This window comes from Eublepharis macularius, chromosome 5 (assembly GCF_028583425.1).
Source record: "Eublepharis macularius isolate TG4126 chromosome 5, MPM_Emac_v1.0, whole genome shotgun sequence".
Classification (NCBI taxonomy): Eukaryota; Metazoa; Chordata; class Lepidosauria; order Squamata; family Eublepharidae; genus Eublepharis; species Eublepharis macularius.
The window spans coordinates 106,229,603-106,255,118 of NC_072794.1; the positions used below are offsets into that span (position 1 = coordinate 106,229,603).

At 43.7% G+C, this 25,516-nt stretch overlaps 2 protein-coding genes across 4 annotated transcripts in view; one reads left to right on the forward strand and one right to left on the reverse strand.

The window, feature by feature from the left end:
- NFYA (nuclear transcription factor Y subunit alpha) overlaps positions 1-15,554 on the reverse strand; it is a 38,015-nt gene extending 22,461 nt beyond the window's left edge. For 2 of the 3 annotated variants that reach the window (XM_054980999.1, XM_054980998.1), the window contains exons 1-2: positions 15,461-15,554; positions 3,779-3,899 (exon numbers count right to left, since the gene is read on the reverse strand). In XM_054980999.1, coding sequence (XP_054836974.1) covers positions 3,779-3,853 — 75 coding nt within the window. In that variant the 5' untranslated portion in view covers positions 3,854-3,899; positions 15,461-15,554. Of the gene's footprint in view, positions 1-2,580; positions 2,665-3,778; positions 3,900-15,460 lie in introns of all 3 variants that reach the window. The other variant, XM_054980997.1, reaches the window with a different exon arrangement.
- Positions 15,555-15,813: 259 nt separating this feature from the next.
- On the forward strand, positions 15,814-24,776 carry OARD1 (O-acyl-ADP-ribose deacylase 1). Its single transcript, XM_054981856.1, has 7 exons — positions 15,814-15,974; positions 16,394-16,467; positions 17,918-18,062; positions 19,879-19,937; positions 21,826-21,938; positions 24,255-24,358; positions 24,473-24,776. The coding sequence occupies exons 2-6, from the start codon at positions 16,435-16,437 to the stop codon at positions 24,355-24,357; spliced, it is 453 nt and encodes a 150-aa protein (XP_054837831.1). The 5' UTR covers positions 15,814-15,974; positions 16,394-16,434; the 3' UTR covers position 24,358; positions 24,473-24,776.
- The last annotated feature ends 740 nt before the right edge of the window (positions 24,777-25,516 follow it).

The following is a 25,516-nucleotide window of genomic DNA, read 5'->3' on the forward strand; positions in this document are numbered from 1 at the left end:
CCAGACATTATATAGATGGACCAAAATACAATAGAAATGAAAATCAGAAGGTCATGCATCAGCCTGAACTCACATATCCAACACTTATGACTTAAAAATGTTCACATCTCAGAACTTCCATTTGTCCTACCAACTACATAGAATCCCTGATATAAGAAAAAGAAACCCACCACTGGTTTTTATACAGATAAAATATGGAGCAAAAGTTATGTACAACCAGAGTCCTAAAACCCTGACAGTAATTCACAGTTGATATAAAGTTATAACTTCATATGTCATTAAACTATATAGAGCACCTCAAAGACTAATAAATCAAGGAGTAAAAGTTGCCATCCTTGGAACCAAGATCATCCCATTCCTGGACTGGCATTCAAACTACTAACCAACATCAGCCCTCTAACAGTGAGAAACAGTAAGATACAAAGTTGTTTACGCTCTGTTTCAGCATTTCTTCTACTCTGTATTGGATTCTTGTTAACGCTATGTCTTGGTAAACTTGTATTTATTTACCCTATGGCATTGTTTATGGAAATGTCCTTGATATTGACTGTACTAATCTCACACTGTGTAATCTGCCTTGAGTCTCAGTGAGAAAGGCGAACTATAAACGACACAAACAAACAAACACATAAATAAATAAATAAAATCTTCCAAACTTCCATGTACCCCCTTTCAACTAAGAAGCTTGTGCAACTAGACATTGGAGAGAAAGAAGTATTTAAACTGGAGAAGGTAGGCAATACACTTGGAGCCTCAATTTGCTTATCTGTATAGAAGTCACTTCACAATATGACTCATTTCAGAGCACTGATTGTAGATAAGCCACAGGTAACCAGCTGATGTTTCCAAGCTGTTCATATAATAGTAATTCAGACTAGAGCCTTGAAATGATATCTGAACATATGGTGATTTCATCTTTCAAACACTGAAAAATATCTCTGTCATTTTTTCTCCCCAAGTGTACTTAGACCAGCATAACAGCTACGTATTTTAAAAATAAAGCTTAGAGATTCAAAATTTTAACAAGAGAGGGGTGGGACCATGCAGTTTTCAAGATATATTGCTCACCAATACATGCCTGCTGTGCAAAAAAAGATATGGCCAATTGCCCTGACACAAGAATTATTCTCATGAATAAATGGATCGTGCACTTCTCATGGCAAGGTTGATTTCATTTAGAAAACGTATAAGAAATTCAAAGCAGAAAAAGAGAATCTTTAAAAAATGAAATATGACAGATAGGTGTCATATGTACTTCTACAATGTCTAGCTTTTTTCTTAAAGTCTGAAGGGGGGGCAGTAGACATTCATATTTTCCATGAAGAGGACTTCAATATTAACTCTAAGCTAGGCCAATATAATAGTCTTTTTTTTGGTATTAATTCACTGAGCATTAATTCATTATGTGCAGAATTATTGACCTTTACTTGAGAAACTGATGCCAGTGTAGCAAGCAAACAAAAAAAAACCTGAGGCAAAATAAAAAATCATAAAGCCCTCAGTAATCTGAAGAGATGAAGGTTAATAATAAACTGCATTCATCACTAAAAAAAGTAAAAATGCCTTGGACAGTCCTGGCACAGGTTAAAAAATGAGATGATGTTCATAATGACATTAATCATTTCACAAGGGCACAAATAAGGGTTTGAAATATCACTTCCCAATGGACTTCAATTCTTTTTTTAAAAATCTAGTATTTTCCTGACAACTGTCATATAAATAACATAGGGTTGCCAAGTCCCCCTACCGTCCTGGCAGGAGGCTGGGAACCTGGTGCTTACCGTTCATCTTGCTCCGGTGTACTTCACTCGAGTGCACAGCCCTGTGCCTGCACGATGACATCACTTCTGGGGGACATCATTGTGTGGGTGTGCATTGTGTGCACTTCGCAACAGGCTGATCTGGGCCTCAAACGGGCCCAATTCAGCACATTTGGGGCCTAACTTGGCCCGCTGCAAAGCACATGTATGCTCTCAGGGGAGCGCAATGACGTCACTCCTGGGAGTGATGTCATCGCATCACCCCTGAGGCCCATTCCTGTGCCATTCTCCCCCACTGGCCAGGTGAGTGGTGGTGGGGAGGGAAGGTGGAAGTGGGGGAATCCCTCGCCCCCACCGGGGAATAGGATCCCTAAAATAACACCATCTAAATTACTTCAGCAAGATGTTTAAAAGCCCTTGACTTCTTTAAATAAAATCTCATGGGGGAAGAGAAACGAGCATGTACCTCATGTCATTGTTTAAGATTTCCATCACAAAGTGAGGCTGTACTGGTCTACAATGTTTTCCCTCTTCACTTGGTTCCTATCCAAAATAAGGATCTTCCTATTTGCAACAACAGAAATTTCATGGAATGGCATGCAGTTCATGTATCACTACATGCAGTTCAACTCCAACCCTTCTGTTAATTGTGCTGTTATCCATCTACAGTTAGCATAAGCCATAGCAGTTATAGAGGATTAAAAAAGCCACTACTCCACTGTTCTTATTTCAAGCCCCAGTGCAAACACAGCATCAGACGTGAAGTGATGGAGTGATTCATGCAATGCTCACAGATATACAACAGATAGATCACCACTACCTGGAGGGTCTGGACTTGCTGGCCTGAGGCAGATGCCACCTGAGCCTCAGTCTGCAACTGGACAGCAGTGACACCACCCTGCTGCTGGGAACAGGAACAGGAAGATCTTGAAACTTTGCAGGAGGGCAGGAAAAGCTCAAAATAAGAAACATCCTTATTGCTGGCAGAGGAACAACAGGCCCTATGGGGGACTCTATCTGTCCCTTCTTGATGGAATGATCACTAGTGCTTGGCCTGAGTTACATTTACTGACTAAAGAGAGAACAATAGATACTGGTGATGGTCCCATACTAAAATTTGGGAACTTACACTTGTTTTTCTAAGAGTATAAATAAATAAATAGCCAATTAGAGGCCAATGAATTCTAAAGAACAAATCTGAACATCCTCTTAATATGATGATAACTAAATCAGTACAGCCTTAACAATGTGCTGTTAGGACTTCCCTCAGAAAGAAACATACAAATCTAAGAAAACAGAAGTAGGATAAGATAGAAAGGAAAACAAATGAACACCTATGAGCTCACAACCACTAATTTGAATCTGCATTATTAATAGCTATTCTGCTACATTTGTTTCATGCTGAATACAGGCTCACTGAACTGACCATTTTCCTCCTATCTGAATAGACAAAACTTTCTTCCTAGTTCAAGAAATCAGACCTAAGGGAGACTTTGTACTATGACACAGGAAGTAACACAGCAGCCTATGCTAAATGAAGCATGGTTGATATCATGCCTCATCTGCACCACAACCACCTGCTCCAAAGACTGCGCTATTGAGAAAATCAGACTTGATGAAATGGTGTGAATTTCACCTATCTGCATAAGTGAGCTAATCAATCCTTTCAGTTCCTAGGCATTCCAGGATTTCTTTTTTCAAACTATCCTACAGCCTCATAAAAATAATATATCCGCTTATGCAGTATTGAAGAAAACAAAAACCACTGCAGAAATACAGATAAGACAGAATCAATATAGTGAAAAACAAATTTCAAAGTCAAAAAAATATTTAGTAACTAGGTATTATGGCACATGCTTAAGACTATTGAGACAACCTGGGAATTTCTAAAACATTCAGGCAAAATTAAGCTCTGGATAAGATGACAATCGGTAAAGCAGTATGTATTATCATTGGCCTCTAAAAGAGAAGAAAATAACCACAGCCTTCAGTTCACCCTTGCAAGTAATTCACCACACCTGTTGCTGAATCTGTCCAGCTTGTACAACTATTTGTTCCGTCGAGCTATTGCTGTTTGCTGTGTACTGCTCCATATTTTTTCACTGCCAATCAACTATGCAACGAGCTTCAACTGCAATCCTAGGAGGGGGAAAAAAGAGATTACTCTTAAGAGAGATCAAAACTGCAATTTAATATGTAAAAATAGTAATCTCTTCTATTTATGATACTTTAACAACAAAGCCATCAAGCCTTCCAATAATCTCATTATTAAAAGAATATTTAAGTCTTTAATCACAATAAACTTGACAAATCTTTTGTAAAACAGGGTTAACATACCTGTAACTTATGTTCATCGAGTTCTTCTGTGCTGACACACATGGGGACTGCGCAGGCGCAGGCCAGCCGCCGGAGAATTTTCTAGAGCTTCCATGGCTCCGAAGGGGCCGTTTGTCGCGCGCCTCAGCGACCGTTTTCCCGCCCAAACGGTCACGTGATCCTCCAGCGACCAACGGCCCCTTCCCTCAGTTCTCCCTTGCCGCCGCTTGACCAACACACTTCAGCCGTAACACCTTAAAAACACCAATATCCGTTACAGCCATCACAGTATTGTGCATTGGAGTTCACAGCGGGGTAGGAGGGAGGGTTGTGTGTCAGCACAGAAGAACTCGATGAACATAAGTTACAGGTATGTTAACCCTGTTTTCATCTTCGTTCTTCTGTGCCTCCACACATGGGAGTGTACCAAGCTTCACACAATAAGGAAGGCGGGGGTGAAGTCCAACACAATTTTATTAAGCAAACAAGATCAACAATAAATAGACATGCATATATACATCTATGTAAAAATACTGTGTAAGGACACATAAATACTCAATATTTACATATATACACACCCCCAAGGTACATATATACACACTTCCACTCAAGGGTACCCAACAGGTACGTCAAGGAAGTCAAACCAAAACTCCCTCAGGAAAAGAGGGAGTGTAAGACAGCCTTGGCCACAGATGCATCCTGCTCCGCATTGACATCAACGGCGTAATGCCTGACAAAGGTGTCTGCAGAGGACCATGTGGCTGCTTTACAAATGTTAACCAGGGGCACCCCCCTGAGGAGTGCCGAAGAGGATGCTTGGGACCGCGTGGAGTGGGCTCTGACATGAAGCGGGCAAGCCACCCCTGCTAGGGAATAGGCCTTGCTAATGGCCGACACAATCCACCTAGACAGGGTCTGTGAGGAAGCCCTGCTACCCTTGTCCTTGGCCCCAAAACATACAAACAGGTGAGGACTGGAGCGGAATCCCTTCGTCCTATCCAGGTAATAGGCTAGGGCCCTCTTCAAGTCTAGGGAATGAAGGGCCTTTTCCCCCTTAGAGGAAGGTTGAGGAAAGAAAGCAGGCAGTGAGATATCCTGCGAGAGGTGGAAGGCGGACACCACCTTGGGCAGGAACCCAAGGCAGGGACGCAGGACCACCTTGTTGGGATGAAATACAAGAAAGGGAGGGTCAGACCGCAGTGCAGACAGCTCACTGACCCTTCTGGCCGATGTGACGGCCACCAAGAATGCCACCTTGTAGGATAGCATATCCAAGGGGCATGTAGCCATCGGTTCAAATGGAGGCAACATGAGACGTGAGAGCACCAAGGACAGCGACCACTGAGGCACTGGCGCTGACACAGGTGGGTAAAGATTGTACATGCCCTTAAGGAACTGGCGGGATTGTGGGTGAGAAAACACCGTAGCACCCTCAACTCGGGTGTGAGCAGCTGATATCGCTGCCAGGTGGACCTTGAGGGAGGAAGCCTTCAAGCCCAGGCCACGCAAGTGGCACAAATACTCGAACACCACCCCCAAGGGACTGTTGTCAGGCACCACTCCTCTGGCAAGTGCCCAGAGCTCAAACCTGCGCCACTTGGCCGCATAAGCGCGCCTAGTGGATGGCCGACGAGCATTCAGGAGGACCCTCTGTACCTCGTCAGTAAAGCCTATCGGGGAGGAACGATCCGCCAAGCCGTTAGATGCAGCTTCCTTGGATCGTGGTGGACCAGGCTCCCGTTTAGGAGAAGGTCTTGCCGAGGGGGCAGACTCACATACGTCCGTTGGGACATCCGCAGGAGCTTCGGGAACCAAACCTGCCGTGGCCAGAAGGGGGCCACTAGAATGCAGTCCGTCCCGTCCTCCTCTATCTTGCACAAGACCCTGGGAATCAAGGGGAATGGAGGAAACATGTAGTGCAAGCCCTGCGTCCACGTAAACTGGAAGGCATCCCCAATAGAGAGGGGGTCGCTCCCTGCCCTGGAACAGAACGTGTGGGCCTTGGTGGTCGCCGCAGTGGCGAACACATCTATCACTGGATGACCCCACATCTGGAAGATCGGCCCAACGCACTCTCCGTTCAGTTCCCACTCGTGTTCCAGTAAAGGGACCCTGCTGAGGGCATCTGCCCGGGCATTGTCCGACCCAGCCACGTGTATAGCACGAAGCGACACGCCGTTCTCGATAGCCCACTGCCAAGTGAGTGTGGCTTCCCGGCACAGGGCCATGGACACTGTGCCCCCCTGCTGATTCACGTAGTACATGGCAGTCGTGTTGTCCGTCTGTACCAAGACCTGACGATTTCTCAGCAGTGCTGTAAGAGACACAAGTGCGAAACGAATGGCCCTTAGTTCAAGCACATTGATATGGAGGGTCTTTTCCCTGTCAGACCAGACATCTTGCACCGACACATCACCACAGTAAGCCCCCCATCCCAACAGAGAGGCATCAGTGGTAACCGTGATGTCATGGTGTTGATACCCGAAAGGGGTCCCTCTAAACAAGTTGTCATCAGACAGCCACCAGTCCAAGGAGGAGAGGATGACCCTCAGGATAGAGAATTTGAGGGACGGAGGGTGCAGTAGAGCATCATACCTCCGCACAAACCAGTTCTGTAGAGGGCGCATACGCAGCCTAGCGAAAGGCACCACAGAGGTGGCCGCTGCCATATGCCCTAGTAAGCACTGGATAGTGCGCACAGACTGGAACCGGTTCCTTTTAAACATGGACACTAGACCCCTTAGGGACCGAGCCCTCTCCAAGGGGAGCAGGGCCTTACCCTCCACAGAGTCTAACAGTGCACCAATGTAGGACACCTTGCAGTTGGGCACCAGTTTGGATTTCTCCAAGTTCACCAGGAGCCCCAGGCGTTGGCAAGTGCTAAGTACCAAGCCAATGTCCTGCACCAGCCTAGACTCTGATTCAGCCACGATGAGCCAGTCATCGAGGTACGGAAAGATGGTACAGCCTTCTTCCCGTAGGAAGGAAACCACAGGGGCCACACATTTAGTGAACACTCGTGGGGCAGTGGACAGGCCAAAGGGGAGCACCTTATACCGGAAAACCCTTTGCCGGTAAACAAAGCTCAGGTACTTCCTGTGCTCCTTCCGTATGCCCACGTGAAAGTATGCGTCTTTTAAGTCAAGAACCGCAAACCAATCCCCCTGTTTCAGCAAGGCGATCACAGCCGCCAACGTTACCATTTTGAATTTGGTCACCTTGAGGAAGGCATTAAGGCCCCTCAGATCTAAGATGGGACGTAAGCCCCCATCCTTCTTAGGGACCAGGAAGAACCTAGAGAAGAATCCCTTCACAGAGTCCTCATAGGGCAATTCTTCCACAGCACCCTTGGCCAAGAGCGACACGATCTCCGCATCCAGCTCGGCCATAGTGTTATTGACAGCTGTCAGGGGTGAACTGCATCTAGGCAGCTCAACGAACTCCAGCCCGTATCCCAGTTCAACAATAGTTAAGACCCATGAGTCAGATGTTATTGACTCCCACTCAGAGAGGAGTGGACTAAGTCTGTCCGAAAAGTTCGGGGATACGGCTGGCGTGACCCGTCAGTACTGCCTCCCGGTGCCCTGCTGATCCTTCTGCTGGGCCGGTTGTTGTGCCGGACGAGGCTTGAAGGGCCGACGCCTCCTCTGCTGTTGTGCGGGAGGGTAAGGCCGCTGTTGGTAGGCAGGATACTGCTGGTAGCCTGGCCGCTGTTGATGGTATCTGCCCTGGTAATGGTAAGGGCCAGATCGGGGAGCGTACCGTGACCTGGAGGAGGGCTTGTCCGCTGGAGCCAGACCCAAAGACCGCGCCGTCTGCCGGTCCTCTTTCTTTTTCTTCAGGGTCTCGTCGGTCGCTTTGGAAAAGAGCGAATCCCCCTCAAATGGCATGCTCTCCACCCTGGAACGCACCTCTTGGGACAGGGCCGTAGACCGCAACCAGGAGTGGCGCCTGAGGACCACCGCCGAAGCCATCCCTCTAGCAGCAGTGTCAGCAGCGTGGCTTCCAGCGTTCATCTGCTGCTTAGACAGCCTCACAGCCTCTGTCTGCAGCAGGGACACCACAGCCTTCTGCTCAGGAGGGAGGTCTCGTGTATAGGATGCCAACTTCTCCCAGAGGTACAGCTGGTACCCTGCCATGATGGTCTGATAGTTGGCAATCCTCAGACCTAGGGAAGAAACAATGTATTGGCGCCTGCCCATGGCATCCAGTTTCTTGCCCTCCTTATCGGCAGGTACCGAGGAGTGACCCGATCGCCTGGGGTTGAACTCCTCTGTGACCAAGGAGGAAGGTGGAGGGTGTTTCACCAGCGCCGGCCAGGTACCCTGCTTGATCTTGTAGAGCTGCTCAATCCTCTTGGATGTTGGAGGTTGATCGCAGGGCACCTGCCACACCTTCTCCACGATTTCCTCAAGACCCTCGAGCATGGGGAAGCCAACGTATGCCGGGTTGTCTCCGTAAATGCGTTTGAGGAGCTTGTCCTTGGTCTGGGGAACTGCCGAGGAGATGTCCATCTCGAGAGCCTTGGCCATCCTTGCCATCTGGTCGGCGTAGATGCGGAGGTCCTCGAATGGCGAGTCCGCAGATGGTACAAGCTCTTCAGCTGGCGATGGTTCGGACCAGGACTCCGACTGGTAGCCGCCAAAGCTCTCCACATCCTCCTCATCGGAACCGAGCTGGGATTCCGGAACCTGGTGCGGAGGGGGAGCCCACGTCGACCTCGATGTCGAAGGCCTCGGTTCCGACACGGAGAAACCTGCAGGTGCCCCTTCCCACTGGCAATGGTATGGCGAGGGGAGGTAGGAGGCCTGTCGATGTCGGGACGCAGTGGACCGGACCGATCGGACACTGTCCCCAGACCGACGTCGCTCACGACCGGCAGCTGGTGGAGACGGACGGGCAGGCGACGGACGGCTCCGACGAGGAGACGGGCTCGGTTCCAGCCTCGGCGACCGAAGAGCAGGCGATGTTCGGATCCGACGGCGCGGGCTCGGCTCCGGTCCCGAAGAGAATTCTGCGGGCACCGTCTCGAAGGCCATCGGATCCGGCACCGGCACGGAGATGTCCTCTGGCTCCGGGGAATCCAGATGAGGGGAAGGCGTGTGAGGAAGCACGATGACCTCTTCCTGGGGAGCGGGATGCGGCGACCGGTGATGTTTGGTCTTCTTCTTCTTCTTCGCCGGTTCCGAAGAAGACCTCGGAACCGACGCGCTCCTCGCCTTCGAAGGGGACCTCGGCCTCGATCTCTTAGGTTTTACCGGAATCGACCCGGTCGTCGGTTCCGATCGGGGACTCGGTAGACGGATCCTCGGTTCCGATGTCGGTCTCGGATCCGACCTGGTGGAAGATGCGCTACGGGGCGGCCGCACCGGTCCCTGCGCTGGAGAGGCCGCTCTCGACGCCGAGGCACTCGGGGGACGCGGTTTCGACCCCGACCTCGCGGAGGCCACTGAGCCAGCTCTGGAATGCCGTTCGGCAGAGGGGCTAGGGCCGGCCTTGGAGGAGGGCAACGGGGCGCCTCCGGACATGACCTTCTGCCACAGGGAGGAGTTAAGTCGGGCCTTGCGCTCCTGTCGGGCCTTGTTGGTGAAGCCCTGGCAAATTTTACAGGCCGTTACATTATGGGTCTCCCCCAAACAGAACAAGCACAGTTCATGGCCATCGGTCTTGGCCATTTTAGTGTGGCATTGGAGGCAATGCTTGAAGAGAGCCTTTGAGGCCATCTTCAGGGGCACGCGAAAGGAAGGTCAAAAACAGTCCGAGTCAAATTACCGAGTCCACAACAAAGTCCAAACGAGATCCGAAGAATAGCCGAGGTCACGAAGTCCGAAGTCAAAAGCCAAGCAATCAGTCAGAATAAAGCACGAAGCACAAAAAAGCACAGAGCAACGAAGCTCACGTTCTCTCCAAGCGGCGGCAAGAAGAGAACTGAGGGAAGGGGCCGTTGGTCGCTGGAGGATCACGTGACCGTTTGGGCGGGAAAACGGTCGCTGAGGCGCGCGACAAACGGCCCCTTCGGAGCCATGGAAGCTCTAGAAAATTCTCCGGCGGCTGGCCTGCGCCTGCGCAGTCCCCATGTGTGGAGGCACAGAAGAACGAAGATGAACATTCAATATTTATATTGCCACAACTGTGGAAATGTATTCTGGAAGTGCAACCATATTTCTTAAAATGGTGTTATTCACATTGTTTCTTTACAGATAAGAGCTTGGTTCTACTGACCACTTGAGATTTCAGAGAGCCTCAGGAATAAGAGATCTTATCCAAGGCTTTCAGCTATGCAAAAACTGCCTGGAGATTAGTCCACATATTTTGTCTGCTCTGTATGCTACAAAACATTGTTTCCAATGTCTTAATCCTAAGAGCTACCTTAGAAGAGCTAAAGTTCTTCCACTTTTTTCCTCACACAATGCCTTCAAAACATACAAAGTAATATACAGCAATCATAAGCTTGCTTCTGCTTTGAAAGCCAGAGGTCAGCTATTCTTGTGTGTTAATTTTATACAACTGCTTGTTGCCCTCTGGCAACTATTTTTTTCAGAGATTACCATTACTTTCAAAAGCAATTTCTAAAAAAAACCCTGACACCAGCATTCACAATCTATTTTTTTAATAAACACCAAAAATTAGTAGATAATGTATTGGGACTGTCTCGCTGCCTTGGAATAAATCTTATTTGTAAGCTCTCATCATCACTCTCCCATTTGGGGAATTCAAACGTTGCTATCTACAGCGGTCAGCAACAGAACTACAAGAAAATATATACCACATTTTACAAACACTACAAAGAATAATGTATAGTGTTTTCAGCACAGATAAATTGCCTCCAAAAGACAATTAAACAGAGAAGTTGCAGTAAGGATTTCTCATGAAGATGGAACATCAAAGACCAGCAATATATCTAGTTAACATTTGAAGACCATAGCACAAAACCAACCTATATAAGACAAAACATAGAAGCAAGGCTTTTTTTCAGCCAGAACGCGGTGGAACGGCATTCCGGCACCTCTTAAAAATGCCTATGTGACTGGTGGCTCCGCCCCCTGATCTCCAAACAGAGATAACTTCCCCTGGAGGAAAAGGCTGGGGGGGGGGTTACAGAATGTTTTTGGATCCTGGTAAGCCTGTGGAAGGGGGGGGGAGAACAGTGTGCTGGCCCATGCTGGGTGCCTCCTCCTCACTATTCTCCCGCGTGGCAACATCCTGTTCCAGTCCAATTTGGGCCCAAATCAGGCCCCCCGTGGAGCCGGCATCGCTCCCAGGGTGGCCACGGCCTGCGTAATGACTTCATTTCCCAGAAGTGATGTCATCCCGCGGTCCCAGGAGCATGCACGTGCAAAGTGTGCACGTGTATGGTATCCAGTGAGCTCCACATTTTCCCAGAAAAAAGCCTTGCATAGAAGTACTCCATACTACTGTCACTAAAGCAATTCTAGTTACGAGAGGAATTAGCAAATAGCCCCTATGCTTGTTTTTCCTTGCCTGCTAGTTAACCTGAGTTCTTCCTCCTCTCCTTCTCCTTCCCAAAAATCAAGACACTTCAAGCAGCAGGGAAGCAATACAATTTGAACATATGCAAAATAAATCTTATATGCTAATTTAGGCCTATTTGATGTCATCTGAATGACATTAACTGTGGAAACTGCTGCAGTATGGCTCTGTCCTATGTTACTTGGGTCATGGCAGAAGACCACAAAGCAGTTTCCTCAGACACACCACTGCTCCTCCCTAAACTGAGACTGTGCTGGTGTAGGAAGAAGCCACATCATGGACTCTATTCAGTTTCTGTCTTCAGATACCATCAGGGAGCATGTGAAGGAGCTGCACTACAGTATCTCCAATGCTGCACAGGTAATGTCAGATTGAGCACTTATTGCTTCTGTGCTAAATTTGGTTCTCCTGTATTACCTCCTCCCAAACAATCATGGCATTCTAACCAAACTTGTACATGCCAATCTTTCTACCTCTCTCCACAGCTGCTATGTGGAAATCAAGCAGCGCTAAGGGGAAACTGTATATTTAAGTCAGGTAATAAAGCTATGATGGTAAAATGAGACTGGAGACAGGAGAAATCTGCTTCATGACAACAGGGAGATGTTTACTTTTAAAGAATAAACTCTACTGTGCAACTTCTCTGCATCTACTGCTGTGGTTAACAGGGACCCAAAAAAGTCTAAAGCAGAAAACAATCTTCTTAATAGTCTATTTCCCAGAAAGCAGGTTAAGGTCACTTACAAATCCAACGTAGTCCCAGGGGGGCTGTTACAATGCAAGGTGGGACAGAAGTTTCTGGGGAAAGGATTTCTTTCAGCATAAGTGAAAGCAAGTGGTTAGTAACTTTTAATGCTTGGAGTTTGTGAATGAGACAAAAGAAATGGAGCAGAAGCAGTGAATACCGGAACCAATAAGACAGCATTCCAAATAGTTGATACAAGACTGCCTATGCCACCACTCCCTTTCTGCCATAATTTCCAAGATGGATTAAATAACTCTCCCCTTAAGTCTAAATGAAACAAAGAAATTCAGAGTAGCGGTTTCACATCTGTGGAGTCCCCTCCCCCATTCAAGACATGCCCAGGCCTGAGCATCTTCTGGAGGAAATGCAAGTCTTTTGAGCTGGCTTTTTGTGGCCATCTTTTAACCAATTAAAATAAGAAGGTTTCAGATGATAAATTGAGTCTTATCTCTAATGTTTTAGGAAAAGTTTTATTTTGTACCTGCTTCTTCTGAATTGCAATGTGCCTAAATGCTTAAAATATGTTAGAACAATCACTATAATTTAGCAGAGTCTATTACTAGTTAAGAAATTATTTCTTTGACAACAAATTAAGACATTAACTCAGCAACATAAAATTATCTTAAATACAGGAAAATATGGTAGAAAGGGTAGTGTGTCTTTTTCTTCAATCCGCAGCTGTATTTGTGTAGCTCATTCGTATGCAAGTGTATTCAAACATTAACTTAATAAGTTCAATGGACATGATTGCAACCCTTAGACACAACAATAAAGACATAATGACACTAATCAACAACATGAGAACTTAAAATGAGGCTTCCAGAGTCAATACATGTCACATTTTTGACAGAAAAATGATGTTTATAATCTCCAGGCATCAGGTTTTTTTCCGGTTTAGCCATAAACCTTACTGCTGAATTTTCCTTCCTTTAGGATTTCCAGGAGATTTCAACGCAGTTTCTGAACAGCCAGCAAACAACCCAAATGTTTATTACAAACAGGTTGTTTAGCAACATACCTACTTTTAAAAGTCCATAGTGGCAAGCCTAAGAATTTATAGAAACCCAAGACAATTGTGAGATTTCAATTTGAGAACTTCTCCTTCTCCCGGTCTCTGTTCTTGCTCCTAGGAGACCAAGAAGACCTTTTCCAATACCTGTGTTTCACTACTTTATATCAATCAACCTCTTTCTGTTCCTTACTTTATATTTACACCCTCTCCTCGTGGGACAAGTACCTCCGCAAGCAGATGATGTGGGAGAACAGCAGCAACACTAGAAGGGTACAGTATTAGATGGTACTGACATCTCTGCAATGTACAGAGCAATCCTAAGCAGGTCTGTTTAGAAGCCTATGCAGGTGCATTCAGTGGGGCTTACATCCAGAAAATTGTTCTTAGGGATGCGCTCTGAACTCACACAACTTTATGATTAAACTTGAGAGAAGCTAAAGGTATTTAGTTAGATGAGAAATTGGAGTCTTTCCATTAAGTTGCAGGCTGTATTCAGAAAAATGCTGGAGACAGGCAGTTACTAGCTAGCCCACTGCCACAGCCCAGTAGACTATATATTAAGTGTCACCTCTCACATTCTCCGAGATCAGCACAGATCGCTAAACAAATGTAGCTGTAGAGAAATACTTGATAACATTACTATAGTGTATCCTGTAGGCTAAGAAAATAAAGAGGAAATATAGATCACTCATGTCTCAGACTGGTAAAATCTTTGAGTTTATAAGCATTTATGGTGAATCTTTCCACAAAAGAAGCAATTTTTGAAAGGATTTTTTTCTAAATTAACTCCAGAATTACTTATGTAACAGAAAATACACAGTCTCTTTGTAATTAAATCTGGTTTTGAAAGAAAAGTCTACTGTACTGCACTCCTTTTCTTCAAGTTGCTGAAAATACACACAGCAAGTACATTCTAAGACTTAATATTCAATACAATATCAATTGATCCATATGAGGACACCACCATTCATTTTAACTGTTCTTTTAGCTCACATCCTTCAGAGAAAAAAATTGCACTAGGAAATCCAACATAAAAATAAAAGGTATTATTCCACGATCTTCTTTTTCATGATAACAAATTTGATTAATATTCTCAACATCCAATGCAACAGACGTGTCACTTGAGGTTACAAAATTGAGAGGTAAACTGCATTTACTATATCTACCATGAGAAAAAAGCGTCTATTATTACAAACTGTACTCAGTCTCATTCTTATATTGTAGAACATACTGCTAGTACAATTTTGTAAAATATGAACCCAAAGAGGAACAGATGTAAGTCTGTTTACAATTATTCCTACACACAAAAGAATACCGTCTAACATGAGTTAAGGGGAAAAGCTTGCCTTTGTATCTTGAGAGGGAGAAGCACCCAGGAAAGGCCCTACAGCCAGCTGTTTCCTATTTCCCAGGGATATACTGCTTGCTATTAAAACATGATCAGACTCTTGCAGGCCCTTAAAGACAATGAATTTATTGAGGCACAAGCCTCCACAAGCCAGATCCCACTTTGTCAGGCGCAGGGTTTTTTTTCACTTTGTCATGGAAGAAACATTTATGAGAGAAAGACTGCATTAAAAAGAAAAGAATGTGGTGGAGAACCTCACAAAGGGCGCTGAGCTCTATGATATTCGGTTACTGTCCACGGTCAGTTCGCGCAGAACTGACCTCACTGGGCAGCAGTAGCCTTAGGCAAGGCGACGAATGCTTCAGTCTGGAAGAGGCCGGCCACTCCTCCCTCCCCGAAAAGCCATCCCCGCGAGGGAACTTTTCTACGGGGAGCGGACCGAAGGTCTCCCTCATTTTTCTTTTCGGCAGCTTCGCCCCCTCCACTCAATGGGGTCTACAAAGGGCATCTTTCACACCCTCGGAAGCTTCTCAGGGCGGAGACAGGGCCATCCGATTAGGCAGCCTGGCTCATGTCTCCCCTCGGGGCGACCCGCCCGGTTCCCCCACGCGCCAGCCAGCCCTCCCATCTCCACGTTAAGCCGGAGCTCAACCGGCCGCAGCCGCTCGCTGCCCCAGCGCTCGCCCAGCCCTAGCCCCGCGCGCGGCCTTCTGACTGGCCACTCGGCCCCGCCAATCCCGGCTCTTGGGCCGGCGCTCGGGGGCTCCATATTGGCTGCTCGCACTCACCGTGCCTTGCTCCCCCGGTTCGGGTCCCGCTCTGATTGGCTCCGCCACCGGTCCCCGAAACCCAATCAGCGCCTCTACTCAGCCACCGCGCAAAATGGCGCCCAACCCCCGACGCCCAACAAAGAGAAGACGAGAACTCTACAGCGCAGGCGCTGTAGAGGAGCTCCTCCCGCCGAAGCTTGCGCTTGTTTGAAACTCCACGCGCATGCGCTGGCGTTCTTCGCACTCTCGTACGCTCTGTACAATTTTTACACCTTTTTCGCTCTACGCATGTGCAGCCGATTTTTAAACCCTTTTTTCCTATGGTAATTCATCGCCCCATGTATCATCCGCGAATTCTCTGTGCTGATACCATAGAGCTGTTTGCCTAGAAGGTCATATGTGGTGGTTTCCATTTTGTTGTTTTCATTTGGGATAAAAAAGGGCAGGTACTCAGCCTGGAAACCTAGAGAAAGTTAAGGCGAAAGTGGAGGCCGAGGGAAAGTTTTGCCCTTTGTTATATTCTGGTTGGGAGGTAGTGTATCTTGTCCTCCATGTCTTCGTATACGGCTACTAAGGTTTCTGGGGCCATTGCTTTAAATAAGGGAAGTCTTGTGAGTTGTCACGTACAGCAGCCTTACCCCGGAATGAAGGAACAGGATTACTAGGCGTTATTTGAGAACGTTTGTAATCACAGACATTGTGTTGAAGACTTTGGTATTAAAAAGGCTCAGAAACTGAAAGGCAGAACATCTCGGAGGAACAATCTCTTCCTCCCCAACACCCTACTTCTCAAGAATACATTTCCCGTTCTCCGTGTTTATAAGTTTGGCGTGGGAGTAGAAGTTCGTTTGTCCGTTCGAAGACCATTCCAAATCCTTCCTTTCTACACTAATTACTTTTATTGTTAAACTTTCCCTGTAATATGTATGTTCGTTTTGTATTTCCCCCCAGTTTTTGCATCACAAGAAAACTTGCAAGGTCTCTTCGTTGTCATGGCTAGCATGTGGTCTGGAAAAGAAGAAAGAGTGTGTACTGGAGTATTTTTTATATATTTATAAAGTAGCTTTATGGATTGTAGTTGGATTTTTTAGAAGAAAGTACCTGTAGTCTTATAAACATCTGGTATTATGTAGTTGTGATGTTAAGTGCCATCAAGTCGCAGCAGACTTATAGCAACCATATAGGGTTTTCAAGGCAGGAGATGCACAGAGGTGCTTTGCTATTGCCTGCTTCTGCGTAGCACCCCTGGATGCCCTTGGTGGTCTCCTAGCCATGTATTAACCAGGGCTAACCTTGTTTAGCTTCTAGGATCTGATGATACTGGGCTAGCCTGGGCCATCCAGGTCTGTGTAGTGATATAGGGGGACTTCAATTTTGGGAATGTGGTTTTGTGCAATAAACAGAGGCAGCAATTAAGGGCTCTTTCATCTTGTTACACCACACATAATGCTTAATATCTTTGAGCTCTCCTTCGGTTTCTTGTTTTCAATAAGTCTTTACTCTCTTCCTGTTCCAAAGGCTACTTAGCAGAATTGTTTGAAAAGCACTAAGAACATCCTTCAGTTCTCAAGATGAATTTCATCTTTCACTGGTGCAAGTAGTAGACTTTGTGATTACTACCTACAGTGCTGTTCATGAAATGTCCACATACCCCTGACAGTTTTCCCAGTATTACTGAAAGTAACTGCATTTGAGATTTATGTCTCCAACACTGACTGAAAATAGATCAAGATGGGTAGCCGTGTTAGTCTGTCTGTAGCAGTAGAAAAGAGCACGAGTCCAGTAGCACCTATAAGACTAACAAAATTTGTGGTAGGGCATGAGTTATTGTTAGTCACAGCTCACTTCTTCAGATACAAGTGAGCTGTGACTCATGAAAGTTCATATCCTACCACAAATGTTGTTAGTCTTATAAGAGCTACTGAACTCTTGCTATTAACACTGACTGAAGTTTCATATTTTAAAAAATCTCTTTCCATGCCATGTCTTATATATCTGCTTTAACTGGTGAGCAGGAAGGCCTACTTTTCTACAAAAACCAGTGTATTAACTCATATTCATGTATGTTGTAGGTTTGAACATAGCACACAGTGACCTATGAACTAGTAAGCATAGTAACCTGCTCTTTTCCCAGGGTGTTAGCAAATGCCATCTGTATGATTTATAAAGCAACAAAGTAGCAAAATTGCTTAACTGGTTTACATAAAGATAAAACTGCCTAAGGCTGAAATCTTCTGTATTTACTGAGAGTAATTTCCATTTAATGCAATATGACTTGACTTATTTCTGAGTAAGTAAGTTATAGTATCATGCTGTTGGTTCCCTGTTAAATGCGGTCAGTGACTTCCACAGTCCTATGTTGTTTGGATAGCAGTCTTACTCTTAAGCTATGGCAGTCTTTGTGATGTAGCCTTTGGTTAAATTTTCTAAACCATATGCTTGTTCTCTCATTATGTTTTCTGTTTTGTAAATCAGATCAGGTATGTGAAAGGAGACCTTTTTACCTGTCCTGGAACAGATTCCTTGGCTCACTGCATCAGTGAAGATTGCCATATGAGTGCTGGCATAGCTGCCATTTTTAAGAAAAAGTTTGGTGGTGTTCAGGAACTCTTGAACCAACGTAAGTGATGAACCAGTGCAAACTAAGAGTCATTTATATAATATAAAAAATTGGTTCTTTTACAGCCTTCTGATGCTATTGGAATGAATTAAGTATAGCCAAATAGAAACTTACTAAAATTAAATCTTATTTATTGTCCTGATATCAAAAGTAAACTCTCCTGAATAGTTATTCTGGATTGTGTCATTTTTAGGGTGGTATTAAAATATTGAAATCTCTGATCTTGAACTCTTGGAAGTTGTAATGAGTTCAGTAGCAAAGGCAAGGTTTGTGATGCTACAGATGTGTGTGCATGTGAATAAATACATGGACAGTCCTATTGATTTTACAGCATTAACAAGTTCTCTTCGCATGCATGTGGGTCAGTGCTTTCACTCATCTTAAACAATGAAGTACTAGTATATCGTTTCAAGACTGGAACCTAGATCAAATGTTTCTTAGACAAATGTGATTGCTTATGAAGAGTGCTGTGATCTAGGTGGATGCCTTCATGTAAGGAGTGGATGCGCTGCTGTTATTTGTGCAGTTATGGCCAGGGCTGTTTTTCTGGGGAAAGAGGTGGTGGAACTTAGTGGGTTGCCAGCACAGGGCAACCCACCACGAAGTGGTGCCCCTGGTACCACCTGTGCATATGCAAAGTGCACGCATGTTCCCAGGACCGCACAATGATGTCACTTTGGGTCAGCTGGAACAAGGGGGGAGTTTTTAAAAGTTTAAATCACCTTCTGCGAAAATCATCACATGGCTGGTGGCCCTGCGCCCGGATCTGCCAGCAGCTGGTGGCCCTGCCCCCTGATCTGCCAGCAGCGCGGAGGGCAATCTAAACTACCCTCTATTTGGAGATCAGGGGGCAGGGCCACCAGCTATGTGACCATTTTCAAGAGGTGCCGGAACTCCGTTCCACCTCGTTCCACGTGAAAAAAAGCCCTGGTTATGGCTGTGCAAATTGCAGATGTTGTACACCTAACAATATATGGAGATAGTGGTGTACAGAATCTCTACATGTTCCTGATTTATTTTGCAAGCCTGCCAGTGGCCTTACATACCTCCACAGTTAATTGTAGGAAGCCAAAGTATGGCTGGTCAGAGTCTGATTGATTTGGAAAAAATATATCTAAAAAGTGATGCATTAATCTTTCCATGGTAAATGAGTACTAACTGAATACTAACCTTCTGAAATAACTAATATTTTCTCTGTGTTTGTGATTTCAAAGTAGTGTACTGATGGAACAAGAGTCTCATCACAATCCAATGAGTTTCAGATTTGATATTTGAGTTTGTGTTTTATGGAATGCATGTGTGCTTGAGCTACCTTTTATGCATTGTCTTGCCATTATGTTAAGAAGATGTGGCATGCTGGCTGTTAATGACTGTCTCATCATGATACATTTTTCAGAATGAACTCTGTAAGCACTTGTTTAGATTTTATCCTGCAGTTGCTTCAGTAGCTGTATTCATTTGTATAAACGCAAGACTGTGCATAAAAGAGTTAATTTCTGATATAATTTTTTCATATTTATTTCCAGATAAATCTCTTCTTAAGATCTTCCATCTCAAAGAAAGTCACAGGGCAGTTATTTCTTTCTCTCTCACACACATGTATATAACTATATACATTCTATGATATATATACATATATATGGTTGCAAAGATTTGTATATTGAATCAGAGAACTTTTTGGCCAATTATGTTAATTTTTCCACAGCACAACTGTAAAATAGCTTAGCTGTTGAAAAATAACATCCATTTTTGTAATTCTTTAGAGAGTCAGCAATTAATTGTGACATTTTAAGCTTTGTTTTTATTCCTGCCTTAGGAAAAGCAACTGGGGAGGTTGCTGTTCTGAAGAGGGAGGACCGATACGTGTACTATCTGGTAAGTGTAAAACATAAGGCAGGAGTTTAGGCACATGAATTGGTTATAGCAGGGATATATCTGTACACATAGCAGTGCTGCATCATTATGAGCGGTGAATCTGTGCACCCGTCATATTTGCTAATTAGGTTGCACTTACTTAGAACTGTCATTGGATGATGTTGCAGTTTGAGTGTTCCCCAGGTGACCTATGTGTTACCTAGAAAGTTTCACTGGAGGCTGCATCACCAGGTATCAGTATATTTAATTCCCAACATGGCTGCACCAGTGGATACTTAAATCCAGAGACTGGAACAATGGAAATTCAAGGTAGATCTTTCTACAAAGCTGAGAAAAACTCCAGGTTTGCAAAAATATCTGTAATCTAAATAAATGCATTGAGTGAGTTAAACCATCCCAAAATAATACAAGCAGTGCTTGTAGGTTTAACAAATGTCTTCAGTGGCCATTTCTGGGCAACCACAACAATATTCCCTGTCTTCCAGCCTTGGTTTCTGTAAGTGAAAGTCAGGGGGAGGGGGCAAGCCCTTTCCTAGACTGTTTTGGCCTTTGAGGGAGTTCTATAGAGGTTGCCAGGTGGAGGAAAAGAGGAAATAATGTGGGAAGAGGGATATAGGGGAAGGTGAGGTGCCACCACAAATCCTTGTTGAGTTCCTGCCAGGCAACTGGTCCTGGCCTGGTGGCTGGCACCAGGCAACTGAAACAGTGGCTGACATTGTGCAGTGCTGGAATCACAGAATTTCCCCAGGGAATATGCTGCGAAAGGGGAGGGAAGGAAGGTAGAGCTGAAAACAGGGTGGCAGATATAAAAGGTTGGTTGATGTGTAGGAAGGAGAAAATGCAGGAAAAGGGGACAAGCTATTGGGATTTCAGGGAAGGAAAAAAGGTAATAGCGGGGGAGGGAAAAATGAGTTGCCCTTTTTCACGGCCTTGCAGGTCTGTTGTTCTTTATCCTATTACAGTTAGCACTTGAAATCTTACCAGAAATCACAGTCCAGAATATTTAGCTATAGAATTTCAGTTTTTTTCTTGCTTGGTAAAGCACAGGCTTTAGTGTAGATACGGCAGCCATACAGTGCTACCCTTAGTAAAGTTACACCCTTCTAAGTCCATAGAAATTGATGGGCTTAGAAGTGTGTGTAAGTACTGATAATGGTGCTATTTACACAGTCAGCGACTGACACAGTTTACAAATACATAGCTTCAGGGTTGCAGTCTATGAATCCAAATTATAGCAAATCCTAGCATATTTCATTTTAATAATTTATTCCAAATAATAGCTAAATGTAATCACACAGAATACATTATTTGTGTGATCTTTCCTTGATTTGTTGTTATAAGAGCACTGGATAAAAATATTTATATGACTCTAACAAAGGACTGTGTTGCTATTATAAGTTCTTTTAATAGAGTAAATACAGTTGTGTTCAGTGGGAATTTCTTTTAAGCATACATTATAATATGATCATATTGTAAAGCAAGGTTTCCTTACATAGTACCTATGGGTGTTGGCACCTGCTGATCTTTTTGGAAAGCGGGTGGAGCCATTGTAAGGCAGGGCTTGTTAGTAGGGACCCTCATTCAAATAAAATGGATCAGGAGACTGCTAAGCACCTGTATCTTCCTTAGTCAGTGTGTGGTTCCATTCCCCCTTTAGGCTTTAATTCTTCTAGGAGTGTGAGGAAGACACATCCTATTTGGCTGCGCCTCTTACAGAAGCGTTTGGTTTAGCTCTGCTTTCTATGGAAGCCATTTCGGGGTGGTGCTCACCTTCCCCCTCCAAATTCCAAATGTGCCCACAGGCTCAGAAAGGTTGAGGAACCCTTGCTGTAAAGGAATTCTGTGTAAAAACTATCTAATCCATGTTTGACTTTATGCTTTTATTCAGATTACAAAGAACAAATACTTTCACAAGCCTACATATGACAATCTTCGGGGCAGTTTAGAAGCTATGAAAATCCATTGCCTGAAGAATGGTGTAACTTGCATTTCTATGCCCAAGTAAGCAAAAATGGCTTATTATTAACTGGAAGTCTTCAAATAATCATCTTAATGTCCTTTGTCTGAGTTCCATAGTGACAGGCAGGTCCAGTTGTTCACTCTTCTTTGATCTGGATAAGAAGTTAGTGCAGTGTAAAAGGTAGCTGCTTGAAAAATCTACAGGCAGTAGCTTTAACAGGGTTACTAGAATTCAGTAATCAGTATATATTGACAATTTTTTTATGCATAGAGTGAAGGGCCTTTGCTTCTTACTTCATTTTACTTTGTGGAAATTGTTGGCATGATTCATATATAACAAGCCAAGATTTTTCATCATGAGAATGAACCTTTGAAACCCTTGGGTGTGTGAGTTTCCTTATTCCCTTCCACACAATTCAGAAATTAATAATTTCTTCATGATAAACCACAATGTTAAATTTTCTCCCATTTATAAACTATGGAGTTTTTTCTTCCTTTCAAACCACAGTTTAATCCTTGTTTGGAAACAAGAGAACAAATCATAGGATGAAATGGCTCAAAGCTTAGAAGAGCTTTTACTGTGGCAAGAATAAACGCTCTTCCCTTGGCAGTTTTGGAGGTAGATAAAAGAAAGTACTATATACCAACAGAATATGCAGATGCCATATGATGAAGCTGAAACCATTGAACACATGATTATAGACTGTCCCATATTTAATGAGTTGAGGGCTAGCTTAATTGCCGCTCTACTTAAAAATATGGACCTACCTAATATGAGAACCCAGGTGACAAGTTTATTATGGGATATAAGTAATTCCATTACTCTTTCCATGGCAAAATATATAGGGGCAATAATTAAATACCAGAGAAGTAATATTAAGTAAGGGTTTTCCCATTTTAATTTCTGCTAAAGGCGATAGACAGACAGACAGATATGGCAAACCAATATTCCAGCTGTATACAATGGGTTGGAACGCGCAAGCCCGAGGATTTCCAAGGCGTGTTTCCCTCATGTCGCTCCTGTTATTCATACAATGGAAAAGATGCTGTTGTGAGATCCACATAGAACATTTTTTCAGAGAACAGCTTTCTGACCATCTTTGTGGTCCAAAACATGCTATAGAAAAGAAAGTTAATCAATTATATTGTTAGCTTGTTGCACCCAAAGCCTGGAAAATTGTACTGAGAAATCTAGATTTTCATGTTTCTAACATGTCAGTGATGTCAATGCTAGCTTGCGGTCTTCCCTAGTAACTGAACATATTTTATAATTTTACTGAGGACTGCAGGTCGTGTCTTTTTTATGTCAGTTTGATAATCAGCATGCAGACTTATTATTTATTGACTAGCTTTATTGGCTCTGAATTTACTATCCATTTTTAACTTTTTATTGCTGCTTATCCCCATTTTAGTTGTTTTAGATCATAGTTGTCTGCTGTTTCAGATTATTGCTGTTTTTAGATAAGTTTACATTTTTAAAAGTTTTTATTCTTTGTTGATGGAAGTCATCATGAGTATTATTTATAATAGAAAGGCAAAGTATACCTTTACATAATAACTATATAAACATAGACATTATATTCCATGATTGATTATTATCTACTATATGTGGCATTTGCACAGTTTCTTATGTGAGATTACAGTTCTATGCTAGGTTCACCTGCAAGTAAACTTTAGGACACTGGAGTAGGCAGGGATAGAATCATGATGCAGGTTTCAGGATATTTTTTAGGATGAATCAGAATTTGTGAGAGAAAATAGAATTTTTCCTGCTTTTGACCCTTGCCTATGTACTGTAGTTTAGTTTATTACATTTATCTTCCACCTTCCCCACATGAAGGCTCAGGGCAGCTCACGAGAACCTTTAAATACAAATTTAAAATAAACACTTAAAACCGTACTAAAACGCATAAATCAATACATTACAAAAAGCATCAATACTCATATAAGAGGCTGTACTAAATGTATAAAATGAAGATAGTATAGATGGAATAGTCACTTTCAGAGCAGCGTGGCAGGAGTGCAGCAATCCGGGAGGGACATCGCCAGGCCTCAGCCATAGGCTTGGCGGAACATCTCCATCTTGGCCCTGTGGAACTGCAATAGATCCTGCAGGGCCCAGATCTCCAGTGGGAGCGCATTCCATCAGGCTGGTAGCAGGGCCAAAAAAGCCCTGGCCCTGGTTCAGGCCAGGCAAATGTCCCTTGGGCTGGGAACCATCAGCAGTTGTTTATCAGCTGAGTGCAAGGTTCTTCGGGGGACTGTACTGGGTCCTGCAGATATGTCAGTACCAGTCCGTTGACCGACAGTAATCTCAAGAAAAATGTTTTTGATGCTTTGAATTTTTTTATCTTTCAGAATTGGGTGTGGACTTGATCGCCTGGATTGGAGTAAAGTTTCATTAATGCTTGAAGAAGTATTTGAGGATACAAATGTTAAAATTACAGTTTATACACTTTAAGGTAGCATTCTTGGGACAAATGACTTCTTTTTACGTTTGTTGTAATTTTGTGTTTGTAACTGACTTGGGGTAAGATGGTAGGCTTATCATTAACTATGTTTTCCTTTTTTTCTAGACATTTCTTATCATTGCTGATGTCCAGTCATATATAGTGTTATGTACAAAAAACAGTTATATCTTTCAAGGATACTCTGTTTTAATATTACAGCCAACCACTAGGTGTCTCTGTCTGTCTCTTGGTAAATGAACCAATTATTTAAAAAAGCATTTTGCTTTGTTTGGTTAGTTCTTTTACTACAATTTCATGTTTCAAAATAAGATGGAAAAATATGACACTTTGGAGGTAAAATATTGAAAATGTATTTGCTGTTTTTTATTTTATGTAAATAAATAAAAATTTGTTTCCAGATATGAACCAATTACTTGGTAGGAGGGCTCCAATATCTTGTTTTGCACATATGAGGTCTGTTATGCACTTGCAGTTCTTCTGAGGTTCATGAGATATCCTCCATATGCTGGAGCTCCTTGTGTATATTTGTACATAGGTAAAACTCTTGCTTATGGCCACTGTGTTCACACCATTTGTTTCACATAGCAGGTACTGATTATTAGCAACAAAAATAGGTGCTACATTATTTAATTGAACAGCTATTAATAACCTTCCTTAAAGTAGCCGCTATATTTAACATGAAAGTTTTTCAGGTCTTGCCAGAATGTAGCCTTATCTCTTTCTGCAGCATTTGATCTTGTAGTACAACTTCAGTGCTTTCAAGGTCAACTTCTGAATCCGTTTGCATAGGTGCACAGAAAATAAATGTTCCTTCTCAGTGTGCGAAAATAAACATTCACTTAAATATTTTCCCTTAGATCTGATGATATATATATATAAGCAATGTAGTATACAGCTAGCATATTTATTTGCATAGCTGTATACTGCAAAGGAACAAGAACACAGGGAACCCCCTGGAGACACAGACAAAACTACAATGCAACAACCAGGGTCACAAAAAATCAAGCACTCAATGTAAATATATTGTTAGTGTATTTTTCCAAAAAGTGCAAAAGTGCAAAGATATTATTACATAACACAATATAACAACAATTTAAAGTGCATATTTCATCAAAGCAGGGGTAGTCTATCGGATAATTAATCAGTAGA

What these genes read in the sequence shown, in the direction of transcription:
- OARD1 (XM_054981856.1), top strand. Translation starts at nt 16,435, where the DNA reads ATGGCTAGCATGTGGTCTGGAAAAGAAGAAAGA. An exon ending in TCAGGAACTCTTGAACCAAC is followed by an intron (nt 18,063 to 19,878) that starts GTAAGTGATGAA and finishes TTCCTGCCTTAG; the next exon opens with GAAAAGCAACTGGGGAGGTT. An exon ending in ACCGATACGTGTACTATCTG is followed by an intron (nt 19,938 to 21,825) that starts GTAAGTGTAAAA and finishes GCTTTTATTCAG; the next exon opens with ATTACAAAGAACAAATACTT.